At 49.1% G+C, this 12,298-nt stretch overlaps 1 protein-coding gene across 3 annotated transcripts in view; it reads right to left on the reverse strand.

Moving 5' to 3' along the window:
* The window catches only part of LOC102691112 (bridge-like lipid transfer protein family member 2), a 35,701-nt gene extending 24,045 nt beyond the window's left edge, over nt 1–11,656 (reverse strand). Inside the window, exons 1-12 of one of the 3 annotated variants that reach the window (XM_069184435.1) lie at nt 10,455–11,655; nt 7,375–7,501; nt 6,714–6,763; nt 6,269–6,410; nt 5,253–5,371; nt 4,745–4,805; nt 3,938–4,133; nt 3,210–3,333; nt 2,506–2,630; nt 1,893–1,960; nt 1,461–1,597; nt 964–1,082 (exon numbers count right to left, since the gene is read on the reverse strand). In XM_069184435.1, the coding sequence (XP_069040536.1) occupies nt 964–1,082; nt 1,461–1,597; nt 1,893–1,960; nt 2,506–2,630; nt 3,210–3,333; nt 3,938–4,133; nt 4,745–4,805; nt 5,253–5,371; nt 6,269–6,410; nt 6,714–6,763; nt 7,375–7,501; nt 10,455–10,522 (1,336 nt within the window). In that variant the 5' untranslated portion in view covers nt 10,523–11,655. Of the gene's footprint in view, nt 1–963; nt 1,083–1,460; nt 1,598–1,892; nt 1,961–2,505; nt 2,631–3,209; nt 3,334–3,937; nt 4,137–4,744; nt 4,806–5,252; nt 5,372–6,268; nt 6,411–6,713; nt 6,764–7,374; nt 7,502–10,454 lie in introns of all 3 variants that reach the window. The other 2 variants (XM_069184434.1, XM_069184436.1) reach the window with 2 other exon arrangements.
* Nucleotides 11,657–12,298: the final 642 nt, after the last annotated feature.

A 12,298-nucleotide genomic window follows, 5' to 3' on the forward strand; every position in this document is an offset into this window, starting at 1 on the left:
TTCCTAGGAGGTCTCCCACGCAGGTACTGACCAGGCTCAACCCTGCTTAGCTTCAGTGGGTAGCCAATTGAGAGCTGCAGGGTGATATGGCTGCTGGCAAATTTGATTTATATGGTCTCACATTTCTGACATGGTAATAAATTAAAGGATAAAATTCCAAACTGACCAGGTTTCATCCAAGAGTGTTATGGAACCGACTTCTGCAAACATGTTACAAGCAACACAACCCCAGTACAAGGACATGAAGACCAGGGCACATACTGCAAGTCTATGCAGGGGGATGTGTTTGGGGGGGGGAACTACAATGACTCATCACAGTACATAAATCTTTTCACAGTTGCAAAACTGTACCTTAACAAAAGCTCACTGTTCCTCAAAAATGCCCTTATCTGATCAAGCCGGGCTCGGTCTGTTTGCTAAGCAGATTAAACCCTTGAAGCCGGGTTATAAAACGCTCACTTTTCTCCCGACCTGCTGGAAGTGCCGGACACTTGCAATTCCAGACCTGAGCAATCTTTGAACAATCTGCGGCAGGTTACAGTGGTAATTAATGCACTCGCTGTTTCTGCCCGTTCTTGGCTTTAAATTCACGTCAACTGCGTTTTCCGTTTGTGCCTTCTGGTTCATGTTTCACTGTTCGTTTTGAAGAGATCTGCCGGCCGACCTTGTCGGTGCCTTTAAGTATTTTGCCATCAGGTTCTTTAAGCCCTTATGTTCAAGTACAATCTGCCAAAGACCGGTTTAAATTGAATACTCTTGAAAATGCACTCCATAGAGTCTTTAAAGGAAAAAACAACGAAAACAATGCAACAGAAAACAGAAGATAAATGTCTTGAGAAGAATCAGTTGATGAAAATATGGGCTCTGGCTTTATTTCTCTTAGTAAAATAGTGCTTCTGGTGCAAGCGTGACACCTCTTTTCCAGCCAGGGCTATTCCCACGGCCTCACCCTGCTCCTCGTACCTGTGCTGGCAGAGATGAACCCCAGGGCGAAGGGGGGCGTGTCACCCAGCTGCACGGAGACGTTGACGTTGGACACTGAGGAGCTGATCATGATGGGAGCGTTGAGCCGGGGGAATCGTCTGTGGGGGTAGGAGGAGGAGGAGGAGGAGGGGGGGGGGGGGACAATCAGATCAATCCATCTTTACTTCATATAGCCAGCAATTACTGCTGCAGGCTGTATTGTTGTGCATTTGATAAATAAACTTTGATTGATTGACAGAATCTCAAAGCACTTCACTGAGTATTGATTTGCACCTGATTTAAGTTCTTTGAGGAGATCCTTTTAGACTCCTTCTACCCCTCTCAACTCATCCCAACTAGGTCTGAGTTACAAGTTTAAGAAGACTCTAAAAACCGGAGAAGAACATCATGGCCTTCGCTGTCAGGAATGACGTGGCCCCTTCTTCCCGAGATGTACCTAGAGCATCTCAGGAGGGCCCCAGCTCCGGGACTCTTACTTCTTTCTGCGAGAGGACTTGCTGTGCAGCAGCTGTTTCCACGGGAACAGGTCCAGCCAATGAGAGAACTCCTGGTGGCGGTAGTGGACGATGCAGGTGTTGACGGTGACCGACCCTGAGACATCCACTGTGGTGACCTGAGACCGGGGCAGGAGGAGGCAGCAATGAAGGACAGGGCATGCCTTCCTTAGCAAGGGGTGGGGGAGGAGGCTCATTGGAAGGACTAAAAGTATAGTGCAGGAGTAAAAGTATAGGGCAACTTCTGACAAAACTTCCTTATCTGTAACACTAAATGTAAATTAAGCTGCTTAGTTCTAGCTAAAGGAAAAAAGGTCACAATAAAATAGAAGATTTTCCTTGATTTCTTGTAGCAGGGGACAACTGCAGCTCCCAAGAAGAACAAGCAGGTCAGGTCATCGGGTGGTGGCGTACCTGCAGGATGGTCCTGAGAGCGCTGAGACAGATCATCCTCTGGCGGCTCTGGGACAGCAGAAGGCCATCTGCACGGGCACACAAAACCAACCCCAGCATTTCCACCATGACTGGGATTTCAGAAGCCGATTTCATCACCCACCGTGCACCTCACTGCCGACTTGTTTTAGCAGTATCAAGAACAAGAGCTTTTTTCCCCCCGATTGTACAGGACAGAAAGTGACCATGAAAAGCCACAGCGAAAAGACAAAACTCAAGAAAGAAAAGCTCCCTACCCTGCAGAGATGCAGACAGATATTCCACTCTAATCTACTAAGAAGGACTGTGTTACAGGCTCCAGGCTTTCCTGTCTATATCTGCGTGTGATTTAAGTTCTTTGAGGAGATGGTGTCCCCACACAAGAGCCTTTTAGACTCCTCCAACCCCTCTCCATCTCATGAAAACTAGGTCTGAGTTACAAGTTTAAAAACACTTTAGAACATCACGATCTTCACTGTCAGCAGGAAATGACACTTGCTGCTACAGAAAGGAGGGAATAATTAAGTGAACTATTAATTGCGCAGGTGTTGAGTCCCCGACCCAGGTCCGGCCCCCTCCCCTCTGCCCAACAGACCCTCGAGCAGGAGCTCCAGGTTGCTCTGCGGGAAGCTGAGCTCCGGGGTGAAGCTCCTCAGGGGCAGCTGCTCGTCCTCCCGGCTGTACCGAACCTGCAGAGTCTTCAGGGTCCAGTTCAAGTGCCTGTGGGGAAAGGCACCGGCGTCACCATGGCTCAGCCATCTCCCCACCCCAGGAGAGGAAATACCGCATCGAAGGAAACTCAAGAAGTGAATAAAGAGGGTTTTTTTCCCCAGCCTTTGCCATCTAAGATGCAGCTACACTCTAAGTGCAAGACTCTTCAGACTTGGCTGTTGGGAGTTTCTCTTCACAAGACTCAGACCATTTTTTTTTTTACAAGGTGCAGAAGTATTTGGTAACAAACTACATGCAATCCACAGCTGACTAAATGACTTCCTGGCTAAATGAGGTGTAATCTGCACACGTGCAAAAAACCCAGGTTCAATTTGCACAGAACACTGAGGTTATTCTCCTTCGGCACAGATACTTCCTCTTCTTCTCTTCACCTTGCATGTTACTCTTTACATAAATCAGATTTACTTCTCTTTATCACCTGCAACTAAACATCTGTGCTGATCACTGCAAAGCTTCTATATAAGGCCGCAGAAGTGGCTTCCCAGACAGTTTTCGGCTTAACGACGAGAAAGCGGGAGGTCTTGCACAACCCTGGGAGCGGTGTGTTGAGCAGTGGTGTAAAGTTACCTGCTCTGGCTGAGCATGGACAGGGTGACATTGGTGTTTTCAAAATCCACATTGACCCTCTGCGGAATCAGCCGGTGAAACTTTTCGACAGCAGTTGACTGGACATAGGAATCCTTTTCGCCTCCTTAGAACAAAATCAAAATTTGAATAAGTTCATTAGAAATGTCGAGGCAAACGGCCCACACGATGGATAGGCAATATTACAATAACGTCTGCAAAATGCGTACACAGGTATTGCTACACATTTTAAGTCAAATGTAACTGGTCAACCAAGCATCATAAACTTGCAAAACCTGCACAATACTACTGTTACATGGATCAGGCATACAGTATGTGAACTTGCAAAACCTGCACAATACTACTGTTACATGGATCAGGCATACAGTACAGTATGTGAACTCAAGAACCCCAACCCTATTATGAAAGGACTGTTGTACAATGTCATCTGTATTTAGAATGGTTTTCTCTGTTCTCTAAAACAAAAAAGAACTCTAATCCTTGAGGCTCACAAGGCTTTCTGGTTCTCAAATCCACTTGCTCTTTTTAATCATACAAAATTATTGAATTACTGGGTTAATTACCGCTACTTAACTATCACCCCTGCTTGCCCAGTTCCATGCTGTTGGCTGTTGAAGGAGAACATGTACAAATTGTGGGGTCCTGGCCTTGAGAGATCAGAGCCAAGCCCCTCTGATTTACGGGCTGGTAGTGGACCAGGAGGTGCTCACCGGAGGCGGCAGCGGTGTCCGGCGCGGGGCGCGCCGGGGCAGCGCGGGGCAGGAGCAGCAGGCTGTGGAACAGCCCCTCGTGCATCTCGGCCTGCAGGGCGCGCACCGCCAGCCCCAGCCTCCCGGGCCGCAGCTCTGGCACCCCCATGTCGCCGGTCAGCTCCAGGCCCAGAGATGCCTCCGCGAGGCAGGTGTCCTGCTGCGAGGCGGGGGGGGGGGGGCAGGAGGTGGAGGGCAGGAGGCAGGGGGCAGGAGAAGTGAGGTGGGAGGTAGTATGCACAGAAACATTAGGGAAGGTTAACAAGGTTAAGAATTGTGTTTTCCCTTGCCCATCTATGAGCTCAACAGACCCCAGTCTCATCAAATCCAGACACACATCCACCTGCCTAGACAAATAAATGCTACACAAGCACTACAGAATATTACTCTTCACAACACAGAAAAAAGCTCAAGGACATTCAAAAATACATGGCCTTATTAAATCCCGTCCTATAGGGATAAACTGTTCAGTTCTTGAGATGCTTTTCCCACAAGTAATTTGATCACATAAAGTATTATACTGATAAATAAAAATATATATTGATTATCTCAGGTTCATTCTGGCCTGGTAAGAACAGCAAAGTGGAAAAGCTTTGCAATACTGAGTTGTTCACCTTCCGACTGTACAATACGCTGGGTAAAATGAATGGATTCACCTAGGGAATTGACAAGAGTGCGAGTTCAGTTTTTGGCACAGCCATTTCAATTTTGCAGCCTCACGAGAATTTTGGAACAGAATCCCCCCCCAGTATCACGGAGCAGACTCACCAGTCGGCTGCTCTTCAGCACCTTGCTGCTCAGCTGGCCCACTGAGAACTCCCACGCCACCCTGCGGAGCACAGGGCACACAGACTCAGACAGGGGCGGCCTGCACATGCCTGCACTGCCCATTTCTGATTACCCTGAACCGATTTTGCAAAACAGGGTCTGAAAATAAGGTTTTACTGCACTCGAGGATTTTAGATATTTCACACAACCAAATTCGACTCAGGTGTGGGCACCGGCTGGGAACTGAGGAGCTAATGGCAGCTGCAACCAAGACTTTAAATGCATACTATGGATAGTGAAGCAAATATGAAAACATAAAGGGTACAAGTGAGACGAGGCTTGGGTTCACTTGGCCCCTAGTAGCTTATTCAGGCAACCACCTCTTCCACCCATTTCCTGCAGCATTTCAAACACGAAACATAAGCAGATGAGCTTCCTGTGACCTAGCAAGCCATTATGAGTGCTGTAATCTCAGAGCTGCCCAGAGTATGCCCTCTGCCCTTGTCACCTTTTGCCATCATGGTCCAGCAGCAGGGCAGTGGTGGCCACCGTCATATGCCACAGAGACTCTGGGATGACCAAGTTCAGCACCATGACGTTGACGGAGGAGACGTGCAGAGACAGCAGCTGAGGATGAGGAAAATAAGAATCAAAAAAATGTTTTCAGCTGACCAGGTGGCCCTGTATTCATAGCAGCTGTCCCCAACCGCTGCATCTGTGGTACAAAAAGCAACGCAGGCCCAGGCTCACAGAGAACAGGGACCAGTGAGAAAGCTAATCCCACAGAAGGAAATACCCTCAGCTGTCAATTCTGCAGGAATGCAAAGGGGAAGCAATGAGAAAGGCTGTTTATAGAAGCAGTCAGGGAAATTCCACACAGAATAATACATTATACTGCAGGGCAACGTGTTTAGTCAAAGTGTTCACTGAGCTGAATGTCACTGAACTGCAACACAGGACTTCGGATTTCACGGATAAAATCTTCTAAAGTGGGAGTATGTCTGTAAAATCAGAAACAGTGGACTTTCCCTGCAATAAAGGTGGAATGCACAAATAATAAAGCAAAGTAAAAATACTACACTGGTAGAAATTTCAGGAATATCAATGGAGCCCTATAGGGGTAGGTGAATTGCTTATGATGGGTGTGGTTTTTGTTTCGTATTCCCGGGCAAATTTTATACTGTATACTGTACACTTACGACATCAAATAAATAGCTTGCATATTCTGGATAAAAATGGGACGAGAACAATTTTCATTGACTGTGATGTCTGCAAGAGTTAACTTTACAAATACGTCAAAAGATATATAAATGTACCGTGTATTTTTCTCATAAAATAGTGTGTTTTGGGGCTGGAAAACCCTTGTGATTTAACGGATATTTGTCAATAATGGACACCCCTTCCCACGGACTAGTCCGTCACACCTGTACCGTGGTGCAATACCACCGTGAGTGGCAGGGCACCGAGCACACTGCTCTCCTGCGCTGTAAGCGGTTTCCGACGGCAGCCATGGCGCCTCCGTACCTGAGAGAAGAAGCGCAGGACGGAGGGGCTGACCGGCGGTTTCCCCGTCTGCCCCCCCTGACCTCTGAAGTCCAGGGGCGCTGGGGTGTCCTGAAGGTCCATGCGGATGCGGGCCTCACCCACGCAGAGCGCCAGGTACCGTCTGAGAGACCACAACGAGACCCAAAACACTGCATCAGTCTATCGCCATCACACAGAAAGGCCTGAACTCGAGGGGATCTTTGCCGAGATCCTTAAAGAAATTAAACTCTGTTTAAGGGTACAGTGATGTTCCAGGTGGGAGAGTGCTACACGGCCTTGCGAGAGCAACTGACTAACTTGGCAGGAAACAGGTAATAACAGCAGGCTCTTGGCAGCCTTTGACACAGATGAGCTCACGCCCTTGTTTGGCTGTGCAACATCCGGAGACCGGTCTCCTTCCAGTGGTGCTGTTGTAAACACTCACGGGATGTCCTGGCGGAACAGCATGCAGGAAACCCAAATCTTGTCGATTTCCTGTGTGGCAGAGAAGCGAAACGGAGAGGAGGCTTGAGCAGGAGGAGGAAAGAAACCGAGGCTTTCCACAAAACAAGCTGCAGTAAAAATATTTGCCCCCCCCCAGCCAGAAACCACGATTCCACAATCATTAACTGGCTGGGAGCAGCCACAAATGGAGTAGTCAGCACCTCGGGAGTGAATTTGAAATGGCAGGTAGCTATCGTGTGTCAGGGCGCTGTGATGCAGGTCGTGTGGACTTTCGATATCCGGCTCTGAACTTTTACTCCCTAGTATACGAGAGCCACCTGGGGCTTTAACTGCTAACCTGCTCATTCTAGTGGAGGATTTGCACGTGCTGAGGAAATTAAGGTGCATGAAAAGCCATTCTTAAGCTCAGATGACTCGCCCACAGAAACGCAAATGATGTGTCCTTATCATGTCTTGTGCTGTGCGTGTGTGAACACCCACTCCGGGGAGACGTGCTCAGGCTCCAGACAGAGATGGATTATCCCCCTCACTGCACCGGCCGGTTTGAGAGTCTGGAGCTAAGCGTCACAAGTTGTGCAGAAAAACGAAAAGCCCGGAATGGACAGCAGGCTGGCCCGGAGCAGCGCAGCCTCGGTACCTACCAGCGTCTGCTGCGGCCGGAACTGGATGCTGATGCCGTGGACGGAGAAGAACCCGACCGACTTGATCCTGAGCTCCGCATTGAGCTTGCTGCGGCAGAACCGCCCAGCCAGGCGGCACACAAACCACCTGCACCAGGGGAGAGAGAGAGAGAAAGACCACGATGAGAAGCCACCCCTGAGGAGGCTGGGGTACTGCAGTTTCCCCCACCTCAGCCTTGAGGCCTGCTACCTGCTATAGGTGGTGCTTTAGCTGGAAAGCAACAACTGCACAGCGTAGGGTCAGCATCGCTCCAGCTGAAGCTCAGCAGGTGTGAGCCTGGTCAGTATGGGAGATGGGAGACCTCCTGGGAAAAACTAAGGCTGCTGCTGGAAGAGGTGTTAGAGGGGCCACCCAGCAGTGTTTTAGGGGCGCTCACCCAGCAGTCTGTGTCAATGTGAGTCCTTATACCCCAGTACAGTGACGGGGACACTATACTATTAATAAAGTACCATCCTTCGGACAAGACATGAAATAGAATTCCTGACTCTCTCTGGTAATTTAAAAATCCCAGGGTGTTTCTCAAAAAGAGTAGGGGTGTTACCCCAGTGTCCTGGCCAAATTTCCCTCTGGCCTTTACCAGTCATGGCCTCCTAATAATCCCCATCTCTGAACTGGCTTCATCACTCTGCTCTCCTCCCCACTGAGAGCTGGTGTGTGGGGAGAGTACTGGCGCATCATCCAGGTGGGGCTGCACACTGGTGGAGGTGGAGGGGATCCCCATTACCTGTAAAGCGCTTTGAGTGAAGTGTCCAGAAAAGGGCTATGTAAGTGTAAAGAATTATTAATATTAATAATATTTGTGTTTCACAATCCCCAGTCTTCGGACCCACTGTCTGAAAATGATTTTGAATTTGCTGAACTCTCAAAAACTCATCTGCTGGCCAGTGAGTGCACAACAGAATAACTGTCCCTTTCATGTTTTGTATCAGATAACACAAGGCTTTTAATCAGAACCCAACACAGTGGAATTAAGCAATCATTGCTTCCTGCAAGATCATGAACCAAAGCCAGGTCCTGGAGCTGATGATGGGTTAGTGCTCTAATATCTAATGCAAAAACCCTAATGTCTGGTGTTAAGTGCTGCACAAGGAAGTTCCTGGGTTTCTCTCATTTGCTTTTTCATTTTAGTTTTTAAGGCACAGACTGTGGGAAACGCCATCGTCAGAATCACCACGAAAGCACACATGCAAAACATTTTAAACATGCAAATTCAAGAGACTTTTTTTGTTGACTCTGCAGTCATGAGGGGATAGATGTGGAACCCAGGCTTCAAAGTGCATTAAGCAAATAACTGTGTAAGGCTGGAGGATGGTCTGTGCACGGACTATGCACAAGCGAAAAACTCAGGAACTCGCTTTTTTAACTGTGCACTCAAGATAAGACATGACAGTACTTGTTCAAAACAACACTCACTACCATCCAGCTACCATGATGTAATACAAACTATTCAGAGAATGACTCATTTTTAATGTTTTTGCTCACTGCATATTCAATTATCTGTTTAGACAAGCCAGCACTTGTGTCTCTGAACAAAGACGCCCAATTGTGCCGTTTCTCACATTACACGGGCTGCTGGAGACGAAACCTGCACTAACTAGTGGGCCTGGAACAGGAGAAGACCTTTGCTTCTTCAGTAACAGCACTGATTAACGAGTTACAGTATCACAAAGCTGCATGTACCATAAAAGCAACAGATTGAAACGGTGGTTTGGGTCCCGTTTTAAAGATTTTAATTGTTCAACAGGTTTATCTTCAGTATGGCTGCCAATTCAGTACCAAACCACCTGTAGGATCCACTTTTCTCCGATACCTGGAAGGGGTTCCTTCGAAAATGTGGCTTGAGATTAAATTGCCACCCCTCACACCTCTTGAGCAAGGCAGGTGTGAAAAGATGGCAATTCAATTGCATACAGTTTCCTTCCTAGAGCCTGGATTCAGTTAAAAATTCCCAAGTGTAAATTAAAGACCAAGTATTTCACAACATGGTTGTGGGGAAAAAAAAGAACAACTCCAGATGCACACAGAAACGCTCCACTACCTGGTATTTTGGTACAGTATAGTGTCTGCACTTGTGTCTGGCAGTCTGGATCACAAATAAGACCAGCTGCAGACGTGCTCAGACAATAGTTTCATAGCCAGGTGCTATATCACCCTACAACTCACAACTGGCAGCCCATTGACACTCAGCAGGTGGGAGCCTAGTCAGTACCTGGATGGGAGACCTTCTGGGAACAACTAAGGTTGCTGCTGGAAGAGGTGCTAGTGGGGGCGCTCACCCCAAGGTCAGCCGTGGGTCGTGATGCCCCAATATAGTGACGGGGACACTATACTGTAAGAAGGCGCCGTCCTTCAGATGAGACGTAAAACCGAGGTCCTGACTCTCTGTGGTCATTAACAATCCCAGGGCGTTTCTCGAAAAGAGTAGGGGTGTAATGTCCTGGCCAAATTCCCCCCTGGCCTTTGCCAATCATGGCCTCCTAATAATCCCCTCTCTGAACTGGCTTCATCACTCTGCTCTCCTCCCCACTGAGAGCTGGTGTGTGGGGAGAGGACTGGTGCATCATCCAGGTGGGGCTGCACACTGGTGGTGGTGGAGGGGATCCCCCTGACCTGTAAAGCACTTTGAGTGGAGTGTCCAGAAAAGTACAATATAAGTGTAAGGAATTATTATTATTCTTGGCTAAACAAAATGCTATTGCAAACATAAACTAATGCAGTGCTGCTATAACTGCACTTGTAATTTCTCCAGAACTGTACAGTGAGGCGTGCTCATCAGGCGGTGCACGATCCAGGAGTCATCTCAAACTCTCGGGCGCTGGATCATCACGTGTCAACGATGCGTTTGCACGCCAAATCACAGCTGAGCAAAACCACTACAAGTTTGCCACGCCTGGTGTGTAAAATAAGAAGAAACTGGGTAGGGCTACTGTAGATGCCCCAGCGTACTGAAGCAGGGAATGCACTTTTTTTGTTTTACAATCGGACCCTCCAAATCTAGGCGTCATGTAATTGATCGGCGACGTTCGTGCTTGTTTCTTACCTCAGGAGGGTGACGGTAACCACGGCTACCAGCAGCAGGGCCAGCAGAACGACCAGCACGAGAGGCATTTTGCGATGACGTCGGACTCCAAGTCACATCGATCCCGCATTCAGACCATCAGGTGTCCTGGGAACCAAACTCCTCGGACCCGTGTCCGCTCCAGCCCTTCCACGGGGGCACGTTTCCACAGACAGAGCCACGCAGAGATGCACCTCCACCCCCCTCCCCCGAAATGGACCAAATAGCCCCAGAGACCAGCCTGGGGGAGCAGCTACAGTGACCCACTGCCACGATATTCGCTTCCAACACGGCCCTCACTGGGGCTCGGTGACAGAACTGATTCTCAACCCACTTGCAATCGGAACGTTTTCACCGAGCAGCTAAAAGCACAGTGCAGACTCCCTGCAGATAAGTGACGAAGGAGGCTAAATGAAAAATGCAAAATAAAATAATACAAGCCCAGATCAAACTTCAGTGGAAAAATACAAATCACAAAAAAAACCCATAAAGTAAATAAAAAAAACTCGCACCCGACTATATACTAGTCTATATACAGTTCGTATAGCTGACCTGCGGCTGTTTGCGTGTCGCTTACACCTGACCGTAATGGTTACGTTATTCCATTTCACCACCTAGCGAGCATTAATTTGCATCTCTCGCTGGCCCCGCCAAGGAAAAACAAGAAGTCAACAGGTAGAGAATCAGGATCCTCATTCTGTTTCCGATCGCGGCGAGCCTCTCGCCTGTGTCCCCACCCCGAGGCTCGGCACCCGCGGTCCACGCACCGCTGCCCGTCCCGCCACACGGCGTGGGGCAGGTCACGCGTGTCCCCCCCCCTCGCAACACCGCCAGGCGTGAGCGTCGGTCCCGGAGGGAGTCAGTCAGTGCGCCCGCTTGTGCCCGGTGGCGCTCCGCCGTCTCCCCTCTGACAGCTCCCACTGAGGAGAGCCGGAGCCTCGGTCCATCTGGAGCCCAGCTCTCGCCCCGGTAGGCGGCTCCGCCACTCCACCAACCCAGGTTAAATATCTGCCTTTCTGGGCTCCTGGCCAGCAGCGTTTCCCATTAATGTCTCTTTAGGTACCCCGTTTGCAAATTCCGGAGCAGAGAGCCCGGACAGCCCCGGTAGTTGTTGTTTTACTCAGCGGCTGAGGTGGGGAGAAAAAAAATAAGAGGCGAGCTCCTCCTACCAGCCGAGCGTGAGCTATCCCGGAGTTCGAGCAACTATACCGATAACCGGCAGAACCACCGAAGCGGCCAACCGTCTACTTCCCTGGAGTTTACACGTCGCTCGCTTTTCTCTGCTTGAATGCGTCGGGAAAAAAACTCTCTCACACACACAGCGGATGAAAGTAAACTTGTGTCTTTGCAAGCTCCCGCAGCCTCTGCTGAAAAAGACGTGATGGCTGTGCACTGGAAGGGAAATCAGGTCACTCAGGGGACGATACTTTGAGGGGCTTAAAAGGAGCTAACCAAGTCTCTACTTCCTACCAAGCAGCCCCAGTGGGATTAACCTGAAATCACCTGGCTTTTGTAGTCTCAGCATCCTACTATGGTCCTGTTCCAGAAATGACCTGACATGATGTTACCTTTTCCTTTATTGTTGGATAACCTGCAAACCACTATTCCCAGTTTGGATGAATCTCTTGTGCCCACAGGCTGTCTTGTCCCGGAGACTGGAGCTGGGGATCTGAGCAATCCCCCTGCCCTGATCTTGTTTTTTTAATTTTTAACTGTGGCCTTCCGTTCCTTCCTACCCCATTAACTCTCACACCCCGTTCGGAGACCCTTTTAAGGTAAAACGACTCATGGAACCTGAATCCCAGACTGTCGACGCGTCCGAAGAC

This window comes from Lepisosteus oculatus, chromosome 26, assembly GCF_040954835.1.
Source record: "Lepisosteus oculatus isolate fLepOcu1 chromosome 26, fLepOcu1.hap2, whole genome shotgun sequence".
NCBI classification, from domain to species: Eukaryota; Metazoa; Chordata; class Actinopteri; order Semionotiformes; family Lepisosteidae; genus Lepisosteus; species Lepisosteus oculatus.